At 34.9% G+C, this 20118-nt stretch overlaps 1 protein-coding gene across 7 annotated transcripts in view; it reads left to right on the forward strand.

Moving 5' to 3' along the window:
* The window catches only part of EDEM3 (ER degradation enhancing alpha-mannosidase like protein 3), a 68919-nt gene that overhangs the window by 26008 nt on the left and 22793 nt on the right, over positions 1 to 20118 (forward strand). For all 7 annotated transcript variants that reach the window (XM_020284349.2, XM_020284350.2, XM_020284351.2 and 4 more), the window contains exons 7-13: positions 2183 to 2317; positions 4719 to 4824; positions 13061 to 13158; positions 14661 to 14786; positions 14983 to 15066; positions 17685 to 17768; positions 18288 to 18412. In XM_020284349.2, coding sequence (XP_020139938.1) covers positions 2183 to 2317; positions 4719 to 4824; positions 13061 to 13158; positions 14661 to 14786; positions 14983 to 15066; positions 17685 to 17768; positions 18288 to 18412 — 758 coding nt within the window. The remainder of the gene's footprint in view (positions 1 to 2182; positions 2318 to 4718; positions 4825 to 13060; positions 13159 to 14660; positions 14787 to 14982; positions 15067 to 17684; positions 17769 to 18287; positions 18413 to 20118) is intronic.

Consider the following 20118-nt stretch of genomic DNA (forward strand, 5'->3'; position numbering starts at 1 on the left):
AGCCTTTCAAGTAAGCAGAGCAATATGCTTGTTGTTTCTAACTTCTGCAGTAATAAATATGTGCTGCTGCCAGTGCCCTGTCTACACGCAATCATTTTAGACCTGGTCAGGAGGACAGGAACCTGTCTACCAACCTCTAGATTAAATGTCTACAGGAGATTGCCCCAAAACCAAAAAACACCACTGAATCCTTCTTCCCTTTCTTGTGGAAATGGCAGTGCCCCCTGGAGGCAGCTGAAATGCATCTTAGTTTTGCATTAAAAAGTTGTTTAATACCACTTATCTTTTTTTTCCTTTTTATCCTGAAATGCTCCAAAATAATACCAATTATCTGCAGCACACAAGATTGAAATGATCTGACAGTATAGTGTGTTAAGAGTTAGTTATTTTATATAGTTTGTAGCAATCACTTTGGCATATGATTCAATATACAAACATTTTAAATATTTTTAATGTACTAAAACTGTAATGATTCAAAATATTTCCATTTTTTTAAGGGAAAAGATACTTAAATGGGATACAAATGTTTACTCTCTTCTGTCTTGCTTTTGCTTTCTTATGGCTACTCCCTGGACTTTTGCTATTCTTAGGTCTCAACTACTCCCAGTGATATTTCCTTTTCTGAATTTTAGATATTAGCATTTGTATTTGTTTGGTACTTATTTATGATTTTCCATTATGAACTATTCTTTCTATTTACATATCTGTCTTATTTGCTCTTTCTCAATTTTAAGCTTCTTGAGGGCAAGAATCTATTTCTTTGTATCTTACCATAATATCTACCACATGGTAGGTAATTAATAAATAAATACTGATTAGTTGATTTTGGTAATTAATAGAACTAACCAGAAAATATTTTTCACATTGACTCTTATTGGAAATATTTATAAAAACTATTATTACACCTTACCTTAGTGTAATTAATATAATTAAACTTTATTTTGTTGTTGAGGATTGCTTCATTTTACATTCATTATTCTTAGTATCAGTTTTCAATTTTAGGTCTGTAGATTGGGATATAGGCAGCATAAGATAGGGATATAGGCTGGAGAAACTTCTTTTCATTCTTGTTCGTGGTACACAACTACCTAAAACTAGTTCATCTAACAGAAGTACAAATGGTAGCGATAATTATAAATTTGGATGGGGATGGAGGAGTACTGCCAGACCAGCAACACATGGAAATACCTCAAGTGACATTCTAGGAAGTAACATAAGTGGCAGTGCTGAGGATGACATATAGTGATCAATTCCCCATGTCTCACCTACTTTTCACTTTTGTTGTTTGTTGTTGAGGGGGTGTTTGTTTAGAAATGCCTAGAATCTGTTGATTAGACACTGTTAAGGGAGTAGGCCTACCCAGCAACTGATTTCTGCAGATAAGTTGAAATATAAATTTATTGGAGCTTATCTTTATAAGAATTTGAATAATGACTAAGCTAAGAACATAGTCGTGATGTTTTATATTTGATTTTGTTTATTATTAGCAAAATCTTTGGCATGTGCCTCCTTTTTTGTTATTTAGTTGGATTGCTGAAAAACACTATAGTTTTAAACAGTTTCTGATCAGTTTGAGTCTAGTTAATCCAGGTTATGTATTGTAATATTATTTGGTTGTATTTGAATTACAAAAGAAATACCACTTTGAAAAAATTTTCCTGCTGTTGTTAGGCCTCCCAGGAAGGCAATATACTGTATATTTTAAAACTTAAAAAACTGGTAAACAAAGTTTTGATCTCCTTTCATACTATGGCAATCAGTGTTTTTTCTATGAAGAACTATTAAATATATAATACAGTACTGTTTTGTTCACAAATTTTAAATTAAACATAATTTCAAGGTGGGTTTACTTCCCTTATTCTTATACTTAGTAGGTCAAACTGTCCAGAGAACAAAATTATTGTAGAAGATATTTTCTCTGTATAATTGTTATAATGATACTGAGCTTTGATATCATAGAGAAAGTAACTAAATAAAAACTTATTTATTCCATGAGTATTATGTGCTTAGAATATATTTCCCTAGATGTTAACTGGTAAGTCATAAAGATTATTAGATTGAATTTCAGTGTTTTATGAACTGTTTTTATGACTTTATAAAAAGTCTTGATTGAAGATAGTTTCTTATCAGGAAGTCATTATTTCTTGATACTTGCTAATGATAATCTTCTAATTGTATTTAGATTAATTTAAAGTTTGGCATCAGAAAACCAGAAGCTCGGACAGGAACTGAGACAGATACCTGTACAGCTTGTGCAGGTACCTTGATCCTTGAGTTTGCAGCTTTAAGTCGATTCACAGGAGCAACAATATTTGAGGTTGGATTTTTATGGTCTTTGATCTTCTGGGTATTGGGCGTAACTAACTTTATGTCTGTTCTTCATTGTTTAAGTTTTAGGATTATCAGTTGGAGAATTCCTGTTATTTTAGTGAACTTTTTGTCTAAATTTCATTACATAGTTTTTGTTTGTTGAAAACATGAAAGTCATTGTGAAGTAGCTATGTTAAATCCAACTTTGCATTATGTTCACAAACTATAAAGTAAATTTTAGGTTTTTTTCTTTTCTTTTTTTTTTTTTGAGACAGAGTCTCACTTTGTTGCCCAGGCTAGAGTGAGTACCGTGGCATCAGCCTAGCTCACAACAACCTCAAACTCCCGGGCTCAAGCAATCCTACTGCCTTAGCCTCCCAAGTAGCTGGGACTACAGACATGCGCCACCATGCCCAGCTAATTTTTTTTCTATATATATTAGTTGGCCAATTCATTTCTTTCTACTTTTAGTAGAGATGCTCTTGCTCAGGCTGGTTTCGAACTCCTGACCTCGAGCAATCCGCCCACCTCGGCCTCCCCAAGTGCTAGGATTACAGGTGTGAGCCACAGCTCCTGGCCTAGGGTTTTTTCTTACAAGATTTTTTTAGCTGTATTACTTAAATGAGTTTGGATGGCTCCTTGATATTGTAAATGTCTTATATGAAATACTGTGTCCCTGTGTTTTATTTGATAGACTTCCAGATGGAAGCTATAGACACTGGATATGACTATAAAGAGAACAAGTTAAATAGTATTTGTGTGTATGTATGTCTGTATGTTCAGATGTCCTGAGGACAAATTTATCACGTTTGTTTGGTTAATCTTTTAAACTTAAATTCTCTATACCTTGTTGACTAATATTTTCCCTTCGTTGAAAAGTGTAGACACTTTAGCATATTTTCTAACTTAATATGAACTACAAACTCTGAGATATTGATGCAGTTACAGGTGAGAAAAATAAGGCTCAAAGGGGATAAGAGACCTGCAGAGCTGGGAGGTGAATGAGTGGAATTAGGGTTGGAATCCATGTCTTTCTGAATTCAAAGCCCATACTCTTTCCATTGGGCTATTTTGTGTTTATGAGTAAATCTGTTGAAAATCATGATTTTTTTTTTTTTACTTTTTGAATATAAAGTAATTTATTGTCAGAGAAGCAACCTGATGTGGTTGACAGAGTGTCAGTCTAATATAGGGTTGGCTAACTGTAGTCTGTGAGTCTAGTCCAGCTACTGCCTGTTTTTTGAAAATAAAGTTGTATTGGAACACAGCCATGCTCAATTGTTTATTTCTGTCTGTGGCTGCTTTTGTGCCACAGCGACAGGGTTGAGTAATTGTGACAGTGATTATATGAGCCATAATGCCTAAAATATTTGCTATCTGGTCCATGTCAGAAAAAATTTGCTGACCTTTGGTCTAATATAGACATAGATCTGAATTCTTATGTTTGTTGTCCTAAAATTTAATTTTAAACTTCAGTTAAATTTCTAATTTCACTGGGCCTATTTTCATAGATATAAAATACAAGTAGGAGATATGAAATTTTCTGGCTTTGAAATTCCACCATTTAATTAAAGTTGTAACCTGTTTTGTTTACAAAGAAATTAGCCTAAATAGGTTGAGTCAAGAATTAAAACTATTTTATATTCTATTGTTAAATCTACAAAGTGACAAATTGATTTAAAGATTTTTTTTTCACAGAAGTATTCCTGCAGTGCTAAATAGATTCACGCTGTGAAATTAATTTAGGAACTCAGCTTTACATGCCCTTTGCTTTTATATTTTGTAGCATCTTTTAGTCCAAAGCCAATAATTTGATTAAGAACTCATTTTCATTCAGTATCCAGTTGATAAAAATAAAGGAGAAAAAGAAAAAAATGGTGTCATAAGGTTATAAGTTTGGTATTATCAAATAGATATTCAGTAGCTTAATTGATTCACTAACTTTTCACTAACTTGCAAACTTGAATACCATTTAAAAAGGAAAATCTGAGATGACTGTTTGAAAGATAGCATACCAACTTTGAAATTCTCTTCCAATTTATTAAATAAGAGTATCTAAGGAAGTTTTCACTTTGCATTTAAGTGATGGAAATTATTTTAATAAATATATCTAATTATGTCAGTAGTTGATATAATTTAATAATACATATATGTACTGCAAGAGTAGATGAAATGAATGGTCTCAAAGTGAGACTTCCACTAGATAGCATTTTCAGAGTCATTCTTAACTATATACTAATTGGCTGAAAAAGAGCCAAGATTTGACTTTTTAAGGAACTTCATACTATAAATGATTATCTTAATTTTACTTAGTTCTTAAAATATCCTATGGGCCTTTGATTTTTGTCTGTTTTTACTTGTCAAAGACATGCAGTTTTTCAAATATGCATTTCTTTTTTTTATTATAGGAATACGCAAGAAAAGCTCTTGATTTTCTCTGGGAAAAAAGACAACGAAGTAGTAATTTAGTGGGTGTGACTATAAATATTCATACTGGAGACTGGGTACGAAAAGGTAAGTTTAGCTTTTTAAATCAAGTCTTTATATCCTCAAAATGGTTTGAAAAGAAAGGATTTTCATTTGTTAAAATAATCTTTGGGATAGTATAAAGCATAATTTCTCACAAGATTGCTGGAATTTTAATTAATTTAGCCATATTTTTTGGGAGCGGTACCAAATACACCATACTGATTCTAGATGATTTAGTGTTCTATTTTTTAATAGATATAGCATTATAGGTATAGGGTATAGATGAAACACTAGGATTGATTTCTTTGAGGACTAGCAGATCAGAGTACCAAGAACATCACACATCAATGTGTAGTTTAGTGGGAATCTGCATTTAATAATATCATCAATCCTTATGTTTTTTTCCATATCTCCAGAAATAGAGAGTATAGCCTAGTAACTAAGAGCATAGACTCTGGAATCATATTGTTGGAATTCAAGCTATTTGATCTTGGGCAGATTATTTAACTTCTCTGTGCCTCTCTATCCATATCTGTAAAATGGGGATATTAATAGTACTTACTTCATAGAGTTCTGTATGAGGATTAAATGAATTAACCAATGTAAAGTACTTAGAACAGTGTCTGGCATATACTACACTTACTATGAAGTAAGTACTCACTAATGCGATATTAGTCTGATTAATAATTTTACATCTGGCAATCTAGCCCGAGAAAATAAGACAAAATACAGAAAATTATTTGTTCCCAAAGATGTTCACATAGTTATTTATAATAGTGGAAAACTGGGAAACAGTCTAAGTCACCATCAATAAAATAATAGCTAAGAAAATTATTTTACACAAATGTTGTAATATTAAGTTATTAAAATGAATCAGGAGCATAGAAGGAACATGTAACAATGTTATATGAAAAATAGGATACAGAATTATATAAAGAATATGAAAAAAGAAAAAAAAGAATATGATTTTATCTTTATAAAACAGTCCCATAAACAAGCATAGAAAAATGGAAATATATTAGAATCTTCACTGAGAGTCTGTTATACATTTCTCTATTTTCCAAAAGGTTTATCTTATTTATATATAAAGTATAACTGCCTATGTTTAAATAAATAAAAATTATAAAATAATTAGTTTGAGCATATTAAAATAAAATTATTGCCTCCATGCAGTATTATATAAAATTTTTCTAAATTTTGTCTGAAGGGTTTCTGAAACAGATCTGAATCCTGGCTTCAGAATTCTGTGATTTTTCTTTTTCTTTTTTTTTAAACCTACTTCAGACCTCGGGTGCAAATTAATCATAATTAATTTTGAATTAATTGTGATTCTTGTATTATGACAGGATACTCATCATTAGTCCAGGCATGACCCATTTTATTTAGTTATTTTTAATAATGTATGTAATATACACCCACAAATGGACCATCCATTACAACAACAACATACTGCTTCTGTATATGGTCCTTGGAATACTGTGCCTTTGTCTCCTCCCAGCTGAAGTAACCATCATTCTTCTGCTGATCATTCCCTTGCTTTCCTTTTAATAAAGTTTTATTGCATCTATATGTATTCCTGAGAAAGTATATTTTTTGTTTTGTTTTAAACTTTATAAAAGGATATTATGTCATATGTACCCTTTGGAGACTTTTTAAAAAAAACTTAATATTATACAGCAAGTCCTCACTTAATGTTGTGATAGGTTCTTGGAAACTGCGTCTTCAAGTGGAGCAGTGCACAGCAGGACCTTGAATAATGTTGTTTCGTTATAACGTTAATGGGAAAAAAATTGGTTTCATTATATGTTGTTTCACTTAAAATCACTGTTTCCAAGAATCTAATTATCACATTAAGTGAGGACTTACTATATTGCTAAAACTCATATATATTGTTGTATGAAGTTGTAATTCTTTTTTAACTGCTGTATGATATTTTATTAGATGAGTAAATCACAGTTTATGGGCATTTAAGTTGTTTGCAGCGTTTTGTTATTGTGAACGGTAGTTCCATGATTATTTTTGTAGTTGCTACTGTCATACATGTGTAAGACTTTCATCTTGGCTATACCTAGGAGTGGAATTTTTAGATTATAGGGTAAGTTGATGTTCAGCTTCAGGAGATAATGTCAAATTGTTTTCCAAAGTTGTTTTACCATTATGTACTTTGAGCAGCAATGTGTAAGAGATCCTGTGGATTGGCATCCTTTGCAACACTTGGTATTATCCTATTTTCAAAACTTTTGCTAATCACATGGGTATACAAGTGATATCCTATTTTGGTTTGATTTACATTTCCTTGATCAGTAATGATGTTTTGGATGTCTTTTTTTTGGGAGGACAGAGTCTCACTCTGTTGCCTGGGCTAGAGTGCCGTGGCGTCAGCCTATTTCACAGCAACCTCAAACTCCTGAGCTCAAGCAATCCTCCTGCCTCAGCCTCCCGAGTAGTTGGGACTACAAGCATGCGTCACCATGCCTGGCTAATTTTTTCTATATATTTTTAATTGGCCAATTCATTTTGTTCTATTTTTAGTAGAGACAGGATCTCGCTCTTGCTCAGGATGGTTTCAAACTCCTAACCTTGAGCGATCCGCCCGCCTTGGCCTCCCAGAGTGCTAGGATTACAGGCGTGAGCCACCGCGCATGGCTGCATGTCTTTAATATTTATTGGCCATATGTGTTTCCTTTTTTTTTTTTAATTGGATTTTCTTTTTTTTTTTACCTATTTTTTATTGGGTTACTTGTGCATTTACTTAAAAAAATTACTTATAAAAATTCTTTATATATTCTTGATGCTAATTCTTTGTCAGTTATGTGTATTGGATATATCTTCTTCCAGTTTTATTTGTCCTTTCACTTTAAGTTCTCTTTAACTTTTATTTATTTTTTATTTTTTTGAGACAGAGTCTCACTTTGTTGCCCGAGCTAGAGTGGTGTCAGCCTAGCTCACAGCAACCTCAAACTCTTGGGCTCAAGCAATCCTTCTGCCTCAGCCTCCCAAGTAGCTGGGACCACAGTCATATGCCACCATGCCCAGCTAACTTTTTCTATATATATTTGTAGTTGGCCAATTAATTTCTTTCTATTTTTAGTAGAGACAGGGTCTCGCTCTTGCTCAGGCTGGTTTCGAACTCCTGACCTTGAGTGATTCACCCGTCTTGGCCTCCCAGAGTGCTAGGATTACAGGTGTGAGCCACTGCGCCTGGCCTTTAATTTTTAATGTAGTTAAATTTATCAGTCATCTGTGAATAATAATTTTTTTGGCTTATTTAAGAATATCTTCTTAATCAGAGGTCTAAAATGTATTCACTTTGATATTAAGAGTTTCAAAGTTTTATTATTGATACTGAATTTCATGCACCATCTGGAGTTGATTTATGTGTATAATGTGAGGTAAAAGTGGTTCTCACAGATTTCTCCTTTCTTTGAGTTTTTGGCAGCACTTTACAAATATGTGGGGATATATAAAATTCTTATTATAACATTTATAATTCAATGGTCTATATCTGCAGTCCCCAACCCCCAGGCTGTGGACTGGTGCTGGTCTGTGCCTTGTTAGGAACCAGACCGCAAAGGAGGAGGCAAGCTAGCAAAGCTTCATCTGTAGTTACAGCCGCTCCTCATCGCTGGCATTGCTGCGGAAGCTCCACCTCCTGTCAGATCAGCAGCATCATTAGATTTTCACAGGAGCGCGAGCCCTACTGTAAACTTCGAGGAATCTAGGTTGCACGCTCCTTATGAGAATCTAATGCCTGATGATCTGAGGCGGAGCTGAGGTGGTGGTGCTAGTGCTGGGGAGCGGCTGCAAATACAGATTATCATTAGCAGAGAGGTTTGACTGCACAATAAATGTGATTTCTTGAATCATCCCCAAACCATCCCCCCGCTCTGGTCCATGGAAAAATTGTCTTCCACAAAACTGGTTCCTGGTGCCAAAAAGGTTAGGGAGTGCTGATATATGATATCTCATATGCTCATATGATATATGAGATATTTATGATCTGTGTGATATCTATCCTTTGAAATGTATTGGAGTGTTCTTTTTGGCCTAGAACATGGTCAGTTTTTGTAAATGTTCCATATGTGCTTAAAAATATATGTATTTTCTAATTGTTGAATATAGAATTCTGTAAATGTCAATTTGCTCAGTTGTTAATAATTGTATGTAGATCCTGCTGATTTTATGTTTGCTTGCCCTATCAAGAGTTAAGAAAAGTACATGAGATTTCCAGCAATGCTTATGATCTTATTAATCTCTCCCTATAGTTCTGTTTTTGCTTTATGTATTCTATTGTATATATGGGGTTATTTTATTGGGTACATTCATTTAAAACTGCTATCTCTTCTTAGTTGAACCTTTTGTCATTATGTAGGGACCCCCTTAACAGTAGTCTTTGTCTTAAAATATATTTTATCTGATAGTAATAGAGCTATAACAGCTTTATCTTGCTTAGTATTTGCCTGATAAGTCTTTTTTTTTCCCAGAGTGTTAGGATTACAGGTATGAGCCACCACACCCGGCCGAAACAGGACTTTTTAAAAAGAAAAATAATGTTCTGGAATAAAAGTTTATCATAAGAAGAAAAAATATTAGAACGGACAAATCAAGAATTTAAAATTAGCCTAATATACATATTAAAGAGACAAGAAAGGTATTAGCAATAAAAAAGAGAAGAAAAAATTTAAAAATCAAGCAGCTATACACAGAATTAAAAATATAACAGTCAAAATAACATAATAGATGGATTGTATAACAGAAAGAATATAGTTGAGGAACAAATTAGCAAATTAGAAGACAATGTGTAGTAACCCCTTAGAAGGAAAAAAGGCAGGCAAAAAAAAGAATACATAAAAGAAGAGCTAAGATATAGGGGGGATAGAAATAGAAGTGATAGTGATTTATCTCTCTTTGCAAAAAGAGATAAAAAACAAAAGGATAAAATATCTAAAAAAATCCATTTTTAGCAATTAAAAACATTTTTATATTGAAAGAGTCCACAGAATATCACAAGGAAAGATTAAAAAAAAAAAACCCTACATCTAAAATTAGGTGACAGTTCAAAAGTTTTTCATTGTGTTTAATGTCCATGGTTTTCCAGAAAGAAAGAGTAGATTACATATAAGGCCATAAAAATCAGAATGACATCATACTTTTTAACAGAACATAAGAAGAACACATAAAGAGTATTTTCGAAAACTTGAAGGCTAGTAACTTACACCAAAAATTACACATAGCTAAACTATCTCTCAAATATTAAAGAACAATAAAACTCTTGTTAGGTACATACAGCCTCGGAAGCTATAAAAATGTACTGAAAATAGTTGGATGAAATATTTAAATAAAAAGAGCAAAAAACCCAGGATTTGTTATCTTTAAATAGATGGGGGGCAGGGAAGAGAGAGAGAGAAAGAGAGTCAGAGAGACAGAAAGAGAGAGATCACTAAGACCAAAAGAAAAAAGAGGAAATATAGTCATAATCAATAAGAACTAAATATCAACATAATATCAACATAACAGGAAGGAAGGCTGGGACAAGTGGACATAAAGGGATGAAAGGACATAATAAAGTTCATGTCATTAGGAAACAGATATAGGTATCAATTAAAAACACAACCAAAAAGAAACAAAAAAGGTAGAGCACACTAAAATAACAATTAAGATAGAATAAGTCCAAATATATTAAAAATATAAATAGATGTAAATGGATTAAACTCACCAATTAAAAGACAAAGACTAAAAAATGGATTATACAAAACTGTAAATTTTGTAAAAGATAAACTTATAGTACGAGCACCTACAAAGATTGAAAGTAAAAGGATTAAAAGCGACTTGTCGTCCGGGCATGGTGGCTCACGCCTATAATCCTAGCACCTTGAGAGGCTGAGGTGGGAAGATCGCTCAAGGTCAGGAGTTTGAAACCAGCCTGAGCAAGAGTGAGACCCGTCTCTGCTAAAAATAGAAAGAAATTAATTGGCCAACTAAAAATATATAGAAAAACTGAGCCAGGCATGGTGGCGCGTGCCTGTAATCCCAGCTACTGGGGAAGCTGAGGCAGTAGGATGGCTGGAGCCCAGGAGTTTGAGGTTGCTGTGAGCTAGGCTGACGCCATGGCACCCTAGTCCAGGCAGTGGAGTGAGACTCTGTCTCAAAATAAAAATAAAATAAATAAAAGTCCTGTTTCTTCAGTGTCTTGTTTTTTGTTCTGTGAGTTCTTGTTTCCTTGTCTCCTACTTTGTGAGACGGTCCATTCTAATCTCTATCAGCCCTGATGATTTCAGTGTTGAATTAAAAAAAAAATTTAAGCCGGGCGCGGTGGCTCACACCTGTAATTCTAGCACTCTGGGAGGCTGAGGCGGGCGGATTGCTCAAGGTCGGGAGTTCGAAACCAGCCTGAGCAAGACCCCGTCTCTACCAAAAATAGAAAGAAATTAATTGACCAACTAAAAATATATATACAAAAAATTAGCCGGGCATGGTGGCACATGCCTGTAGTCCCAGCTACTTGGGAGGCTGAGGCAGTAGGATTGCTGAGCCCAGGAGTTTGAGGTTGCTGTGAGCGAGGCTGATGCCACGGCACTCACTCTAGCCTGGGCAACAAAGTGAGACTCTGTCTCAAAAAAAAAAAAAAAATTGAAAATACTGATGCCTGGACTCCTAGAAATTCTGATGCCCTTGGTGTAGGGATTTCTAAGATTGTAATTATAATTTAGATTTATAATTCACCAAGTCTAGGAATTAGGAGGAGAAAAAAATCTTGATCTTGAACAAGGACAGGGTAAAAGCTGCATACATGCCAAACAATTAGTTAACAAAGTAGTTTTAAAGTTTGTCCCCACCTCATATTTGTTCAGTTCCTTACACAGGTTTCTGTGCTGCCCAGATTTTTCTCCTGAGGATACTTGGGGCAGAGGTCTGCAGTGTAGGAGGAGACTTTATGTCTTAAGGTGGTGGCAGGAGAGAAGCAGGAGCAAAGCTCTAGCAGTTTCCTCATTTATCCTTTCATAGCCATGCCTGGCTGCCTTCTGCTCCAGGTCAAAGCTATCCCCTTTCCCTCCCTCCCTCTTCCACAGAGATTTCTTACAGGTTTTTTTTTTCCTTGTTATTTTCTTTCTTTAGTTCTGTGATGATCTTGGAGGAAGAAGCCAGCAAGTATGTTAGTTTCAGCAGTTAGAACTGGCACCTCCAAATAATAGTAGTCTTGTTTTTGTATCTTTTATGACTCTAAAAATTAGTACCTTACTGATTAAGGGTTCAATCAAGAAATTGCATAATGGCACCCTCTAGTGCTTGTTCATTGAAGTTCCTCACTTAGAGCATTTACTTTTTTTTTTTTTTTTTTTGAGACAGAGTCTCGCTTTCTTGCCTAGGCTGGAGTGAGTGCGGTGGTGTCAGCCTAGCTCACAGCAACCTCAAACTCCTGGGCTCAAGCGATCCTCCTGCCTCAGCCTCCCGAGTAGCTGGGACTACAGGCACGAGCCACCATGCCCGGCTGATTTATATATATATATATATTAGTTGGCCAATTAATTTCTTTCTATTTTTTTTTTTTTATGGTAGAGACAGGGTCTCGCTCAGGCTGGTTTTGAACTCCTGACCTTGAGCAATCCTTCCGCCTCGGCCTCCCAGAGTGCTAGGATTACAGGCGTGAGCCACCGCGCCCAGCCATACTTTTAAAAAAATCTGAAAACTGGATAGTATCTCTTGCTTTTAAATAAGTGCTCTGTAACCAATTTTGCAAAGATTTATTTTAATCAGAAAATATTAACAAGGAATCCATTATTCATACAGTAGGGTTAATATTTCTATAAATGTATAATTTTTACTTTAAATAGTTTCGTATTTAGACTAATTTTTCATTGTACTATACCCTCACTTGTACGTTATAAAAATTTTTTTTTTTTTTTTTTTTGAGACAGAGTCTCGCTTTCTTGCCTAGGCTAGAGTGAGTGCCGTGGCGTCAGCCTAGCTCACAGCAACCTCAAACTCCTGGGCTCAAGCAATCCTCCTGCCTCAGCCTCCCGAGTAGCTGGGACTACAGGCACGAGCCACCATGCCCGGCTGATTTTTATATTATATATATTAGTTGGCCCATTAATTTCTTTCTATTTTTATGGTAGAGACGGGGTCTCGCTCAGGCTGGTTTTGAACTCCTGACCTTGAGCAATCCGCCCGCCTCGGCCTCCCAGAGTGCTAGGATTACAGGCGTGAGCCACCGCGCCCGGCCTATAAAAATTTTTAATGCTTGTTTATTGAAAAATCACATTTGTATGTTTTTCCACAGATAGTGGAGTTGGAGCAGGGATCGATTCATATTATGAATATCTATTGAAAGCCTATGTCTTGCTTGGAGATTACAGTTTTCTGGAAAGATTTAATACAGTAAGTTGATCCAATTTTGCATTTTATAGCCAATTTCATTTGAGTCCTTATTTTGATAGAAACTCAGTTACCTGTGTGACATTCTAAAAATAATTTGTTTTTAAATGTGTAGTGGTTTCGTGTCAGTATTCCCTGATGATCTTGAACAAGGACAGGGTAAAAGCTGCATACATGCCAAACAATTAGTTAACAAAGTAGTTTTATTTTCATCTTTTATCAGAAAATTTCCAAGTATACCAATGAGTGATAAATGGATTTGATGTTGTATAAGGAAGAGAATTATTGGAATAAGTTACTAGTTAGCTTTCTCTTTTAGATTCTAATTTTTTTTGAGATCTTAAAAGTTTGGATTAGTCTTTGATCACACCATGAATACAGTGCTTTGAAGACTTGGAGAAACAAGTGAATATTCATTCAAATGCAGGTCTGCAAGTCTTAAGACTGGATCAAAACCATAGGCATATTTTTGGGGGAGAGAGGGAGGATTATTGAACCCAGTTGGATCACCTTTGTAATTGAAGCAAACTGAAATTAATATAGCACACTCATCAGTTATATCACTGTATTCTTTTAAAATTAATTTATCGTTTCTTTGCTCACCCTTTAGTTCACCCTTGTTACATATGTGAGACATTATGATATAGTGGTCAAAAGTATGGAAGATGTCCTGGTTTAAATCCCAGTTGTACCACTGCTGGTTTTGTGATATGGTGGTACTAATACTATTTATAGGGTTATTAGGAGGATTAAATGAGTTTATGCATATGAAGTGATTAGAATAGTGGCTTCATCTATGGCAGGTACTCAATAATGGTGATTAAATAATAGGCAAGTTAGCAAAAAATAAACTAGTAGAAGTTTTAATAATAAAAAACATTTATTCAAATAAAAAACAGAGAGCAGACCATAAAAGTGACAACAGTGATTAGATGTGTTAGTTTAAATAGTAGAGCACTAGAATGTTTTTTTTTTTTTTTTTTTTTTTTTGAAATAGGGTCTTGCTATGTTTGTCCAGATTGGTCTTGAATTCCTGGGCTCAAATGATCCTCTTGCGTAGCTGGGATTATAGGCTCATACCACTGTACTTATCTAGAGCACCAGAATATTATGTTAGCTGAGAAAGGACCAAACTTCCTAGACATAGGCAAAAACTAGTTCTGTAATATAGAAGCCTGTAACTATATTCCAAGGGGATCTAAGAACATCAGTGGGCCATAAAGGTATCAGATTGACTTTCCTCAGAAGGTCCCATATTAGATAGAGTCCTCAATATTCTACATCTGAGTTACAGGACATAAAGGAGTATATATATTTAGATTTATATATTTTAGAAGATATATATATTTTAGAAGATTTCCATCCAAAATAATTTAAATATTTACATAGTTAATTGATAGTGTATTTATGTATAAATTCTGGTTTAATTTCTTTACAGTGCTATTTAATGTGTTTAGTACATCTCTTTTCATCTACTTTCATGAACACATATTGTGATCTTTTAGCACTACGATGCCATAATGAGGTACATTAGCCAGCCACCTCTTCTCCTTGATGTCCATATCCACAAACCAATGCTGAATGCTCGAACTTGGATGGATGCTTTGCTTGCCTTTTTTCCAGGTTTACAGGTATAAACAACTCTATTTTTTTAATAGGAAAGTAAAATGATTTTAATTAAGTGCATTTGTGATCTCTAAAATTGAATTACCAAAACATAGTCACATTCCAAAATTGTATTAATGTACATTTTTCTGTTTATATAATGATTATAGATAAAAATCAGCTGATATTTTATTAGATAATTTTGTTGTTGTTGACTTCTAGGTTTTAAAGGGGGATATTAGACCTGCTATTGAAACTCATGAGATGTTATATCAGGTGATTAAAAAACACAATTTTCTACCAGAGGTAAGCAAGTAATCTTTGGAATTCTAATTTTATATATATGTATATACTATAACGTGTTCATTTAAAGGTAGAAAATGATATCTTTAAAGCTTGTTTGTTCTTTTATTTTTTCCTAGTTAAATAGTTTATTTATTTTTTTATTTTAGCGTATTATGGGGGTACAAGTGTTAAGGTTACATATATTGCCCATGCCCCCCCCTAATTATTTTTTATTTATATAGTACTTACATGTTTTTGCTTTTTTTGTGTATTAAGAGAAGTGTAGTTTAGGGTAATGCTGACATTTTATTTTATGTAAAAAAAATTTCCAACTTCCTGTTTCTCAATCCTTTCTAACCCATGCCATTGTAATATTGTCCCATTTTAACTTTTATATATACCTACCAGCTAGAAAGATCTTGTCACTTTTTATTTTCTGAAGCTTGTGTTATGAAAACTAGATTCATTAAATATACTTTTGCTGGTCACACATGCTCCCTGGAAATTTGGAGAATGCCAACCTTTCCTCATGCTAATTGAGAATTACTCTTCCTGGTTTTTATACATTATATAGGTAGTAAATATTCTTGCTAGCTTGATATGATAAGATTTTAATAGCATACTTTTTGGCTTTCCAGAAATGTACCATTAAAAATTTCCAAATGTGTGTATGGCCTTGTTCTGTCCCTGCTTATTGGCTCCCCTCTGTGAGATATCTAAGCATTCCACCAACTAGAATGCTTCCTAAAGTGTTTGTTTTGGAAAGTATAGTTTTATTAGCCTTCAGGTCAGTAGGACTGTGCATTGTAGAAAATTCATATCCATACAGAATAAACTGAGGTTTCAACTAAATACATCTATCACAAATAAAGTGCTTATTTGGTTCCCATGAACGTTTTTGTTTTTATTTTTATCTTCTTTTAAAAACCAATTGGTTCTGTTATTGAATAAATTTCAAATGGACTAATTTTATTTATTTTTAAACAATGCCCTGTCTCATTCTGCAAAGGATTTGAGATTGTTTGAAAACATATGCTCAAATAGAAATATGCATACTTGAAAATTGCTAAGAAAGTAGATTTTAGTGTTCTCAGCACACAAAAAAAGTATGTGGGATGATGCATATGTTAATTAGTTTGATTTAGCCATTCTGTTGTGTATACGCATATCAAAATATGTTGTATACCATAAATAAATGTAATTTTTATCTGTCAATTTAAAACATTTAAACAGAAATATGAAAACTAGGGAAGTAATAATTAAGAGGAAAAAGTAGGCCATGCGCGGTGACTCATGCCTGTAATCCTAGCACTCTTGGAGGCCGAGGCAGGTGGATCTTTTGAGCTCAGGAGTTCAAGACCAGCCTGAGCGAGAGCAAGATACCCGTCTCTACTAAAAATAGAAATTAGCTGGACAACTAAAAATAGGTATAGAAAAAATTAGCTGGGCATGGTGGCACATGCCTGTAGTCCCAGCTACTTGGGAGGCTGAGGCAGAAGGATTGCTTGAGCCCAGGAGTTTGAGGTTGCTATGAGCTAGGCTGACACCATGGCACTCTACTCAGGGCGACAGGGTGAGACTCTGTCTCAAAAGAAAAAAAAAAAAAGAGGTCCCCACGCAGTGGCTCATGCCTGTAATCCTAGCTCTCTGGGAGGCCGAGCCGGGCGGATCGTTTGAGCTCAGGAGTTGGAAACCAACCTGAGCAAGAGCGAGACCCCGTCTCTGCTATAAATAGAAAGAAATTAATTGGCCAGCTAATATATATAGAAAAAATTAGCCGAGCATGGGGGCGCATGCCTGTAGTCCCAGCTACTCGAGAGGCTGAGGCAGAAGGATTGCTTGAGCCCAGGAGTCTGAAGTTGCTGTGAGCTAGGCTGACACCATGGCACTGTAGCCGGGGCAACAGAGTGAGACTCTGTCTCAAAAAAAAAAAAAGAGGAAAAAGTAGAGAGAAGGAAGAAAAAGAAAACATAATTATATAGATAATCAGGACCCATTCGTGGCATTACTGAGTTTCATTAGTTTATTACTGAGTTTGCAAATAGCCAAAATATTTATTTAAGGCAGTACAGGCTGGGCGCGTTGGCTCATGCCTGTAATCCTAGCACTTTGGGAGGCCAAGGCGGGCAGATCACTCAAGGTCAAGAGTTCGAAACCAGCCTGAGCAAGAGGGAGACCTCCATCTCTACTAAAAATAGAAATAAATTAATTGGGCAGCTAAAAATATATATAGAAAAAAAAAATTAGCCTGGCATGGTGGTGCATGCCTGTAGTCCCAGCTACTCGGGAGGCTGAGGCAGAAGGATTGCTTGAGCCCAGGAGTTTGAGGTTGCTGTGAGCTAGGCTGATGCCACGGCACTCTAGCCTGGGCAACAGAGTGAGACTCTGTCTCAAAAAAAAAAAGAAAATAAAAAGCAGTCCATTCAATTGGTAAAAATAGCAGCCTTTGTAAAATGAATTGTGATTTTAAGCAATGAAAATTGATGTTCTATTGATGAAAATATGTCATGATTGATACTCTAATTCTATTCTATTGCTTTATAACCTATTTATGAGTTAATATGTACTACTATGTATTTTAGAACTATTTGTTTATTTAACCATATTTTTAATGCATATTTGTATGTTGTTTTATTCAGGCATTTACTACAGATTTCAGGGTACATTGGGCTCAACATCCTTTAAGGCCAGAATTTGCAGAAAGTACCTACTTCCTATATAAAGTAAGATAATTTACCTCTTTTTGCTTTTTAGCCCCCATTCTCTGTGAATGGGGGCTAAAAAGGGGTTTCAAAGTCTTCTTTTAATATTATAATGGTTGGATATATCATACTTCTTATTCATCTAGTTTATAGAGTTATTGAAAGATGCAAGGATTGACATGTAAGTTTATGCCTTTTAAAAATATATAAGCATTTTCTTAAAGAGAAATTTTATGTTCTAGAGATGCTTTCTAAAGCATTTCTCTTGCCTCTCTTCAATCAGGTAACCTCTGGACATTAAAAATTTAATCTAAAGGCAAAGATAACATGGTTGTACAACTTTTCAATTGTAAGTTTAAGAAATTCTGTAAAGCAGGTCCGTGGCTTATTTTCAGAGCTCAGTTCTAAGTAACGTGTGCTCCAGTGCCTGATATAGTGCCTGGCACGTAGTAGGTACTCAATAAATATTTGATAAAGTGAATGAGTATGTGGTAATATATAAGCCATGTATGTGTATACATTTATTCTCCTTTTTATTAGGCTACAGGAGATCCTTACTACCTTGAAGTAGGGAAAACGCTTATTGAAAATTTAAATAAATATGCTAGAGTGCCTTGCGGATTTGCTGCCATGAAGGATGTTCGTACTGGAAGTCATGAGGACAGGTAAAACAATTGCTAACCTTCCCTTTCCTCAGGGTAATTCTGACACAACACAAAATACAACTGCTAGTTAGAATTCAGATAAGTTTAATTCTTTTGCAAAGGGTATTTGAGGACACAAACCTTAGTTCATTGCTTTTATTTTTTAAAACTCTCTTGAATACAGTTTTAAATTGTTTGAAAAGTTTGTATTTTTATCTTAGTGCCTGGCGTATTGTGGGTGTTCAAATGACTTTTAAATAGATGAATGAATGAATGATTGTTAAGTATCAGAACCTTGGTATTAGGAGTATTTGAAATGTTTTTCCCCCCTTTGTTAATTTTTTTTATATTATGTAAGATTATCAAGGTGATGATGGAGTGATCTGGATTAAGAGTTGTGCCTAATCAAGATTTCCTCAAAAGCTGTGTGTACTCTTATTCTGTGGCTGATTTGAAGGGGTGGGGAAGACAAGTGTTAGTTTCTGTTTCATTGGATACTGGATGGATGTGGATGGCATGAAGTACTCAAAACTATAAAAAGCACTCTTTCGTCAATGTGATATTCACAAACATTCCAGTTATTCCAAGACTGCTTATCTGGTTGTCACATCTCTAAATGAATGCTAAAGCTTGTTTATTCATTTGGTTAGCGATGTTCATTCCACAAATATTTACTAAGGCTTTTTATGTGCCAGGGTTATTCCTAGTTTTTGAGGATTAAAGATGTGAAGACATGTCCTTTCTGTCATTGAATCACTGAAGACAGGACAGATAAACAGACTTTTAAAACATAGTATAAGTGCTATGAAACACATTAAAGGGGGCATGAAACACATGTTGGGACATGATAGTCACTGAAAGGTTCCTGGAGAATCCTGTGTCCTGAAGGATGAGCAAGAATTAGAAGAAGAAAGAAGTTGCAGGCAGAAGGACCACAGACATGAGAGACACAGCACTCATTATGTACTCAGAGGGTTGTCCCTTAGTCCTTTACTCAGAGTATTTGGGTAATAATTAATTAGTCTTGGAACCTCTGTCCCTTACCGCTGCTGATGAGAAATGGATAGGTTTCTGGAAGCAGGCATACAGGTAACAGCAAGAAATGAAAGCAGATACACGTTGTATTTGTGACATTTATTGACTGTTTTCTGTACTCCAGACACCCTTCTAAGCATTTTATATGCTTTAACTCATTTGATCCTTGCAGCAACCCTCAGAAGTGTAATTCTATTATGATCTTCATTTTAAAGACGAAGAAACCAAGGCAAAGAGAAGTTAGGGAACTTGCCCAAGGTCACCTAAGGTTAGTAAGGTTAAGTTAGAATTCAGATCAAGGCAGATTGACTCTTGACGACTGTGTTACACTGGCAATTTATTCAAAGGACAATACTTAAGCACCTACTATGTGCCAGGCACTGCACTTAGGTGTGAGGATGGAAAGATAAAATAGAACTAGTCCCTCCCTCCTATGACTTATTAATGAATAAGATAGGTCTGTAAAGAAATAATCACAACCATGTGTTACGTTCCATAGTGGAAAAGAGGCAACAGGTTGAGGAATTACAGAGGAAGACACGATTTACTGTGTTTAGGGAGTTCCATTTTCCTTCCTTCCTTCCCTTTCTAACCTTCCTTCCTTCCCTCCCTCCCTCCATCTCCCAGGCTGGAGTACGGTGGCACAATTATAGCTCATTGCACCCTTGAACTCCTGGGCTCAAGCAATCCTT

This window comes from Microcebus murinus, chromosome 23 (assembly GCF_040939455.1).
Source record: "Microcebus murinus isolate Inina chromosome 23, M.murinus_Inina_mat1.0, whole genome shotgun sequence".
Taxonomy (NCBI): Eukaryota; Metazoa; Chordata; class Mammalia; order Primates; family Cheirogaleidae; genus Microcebus; species Microcebus murinus.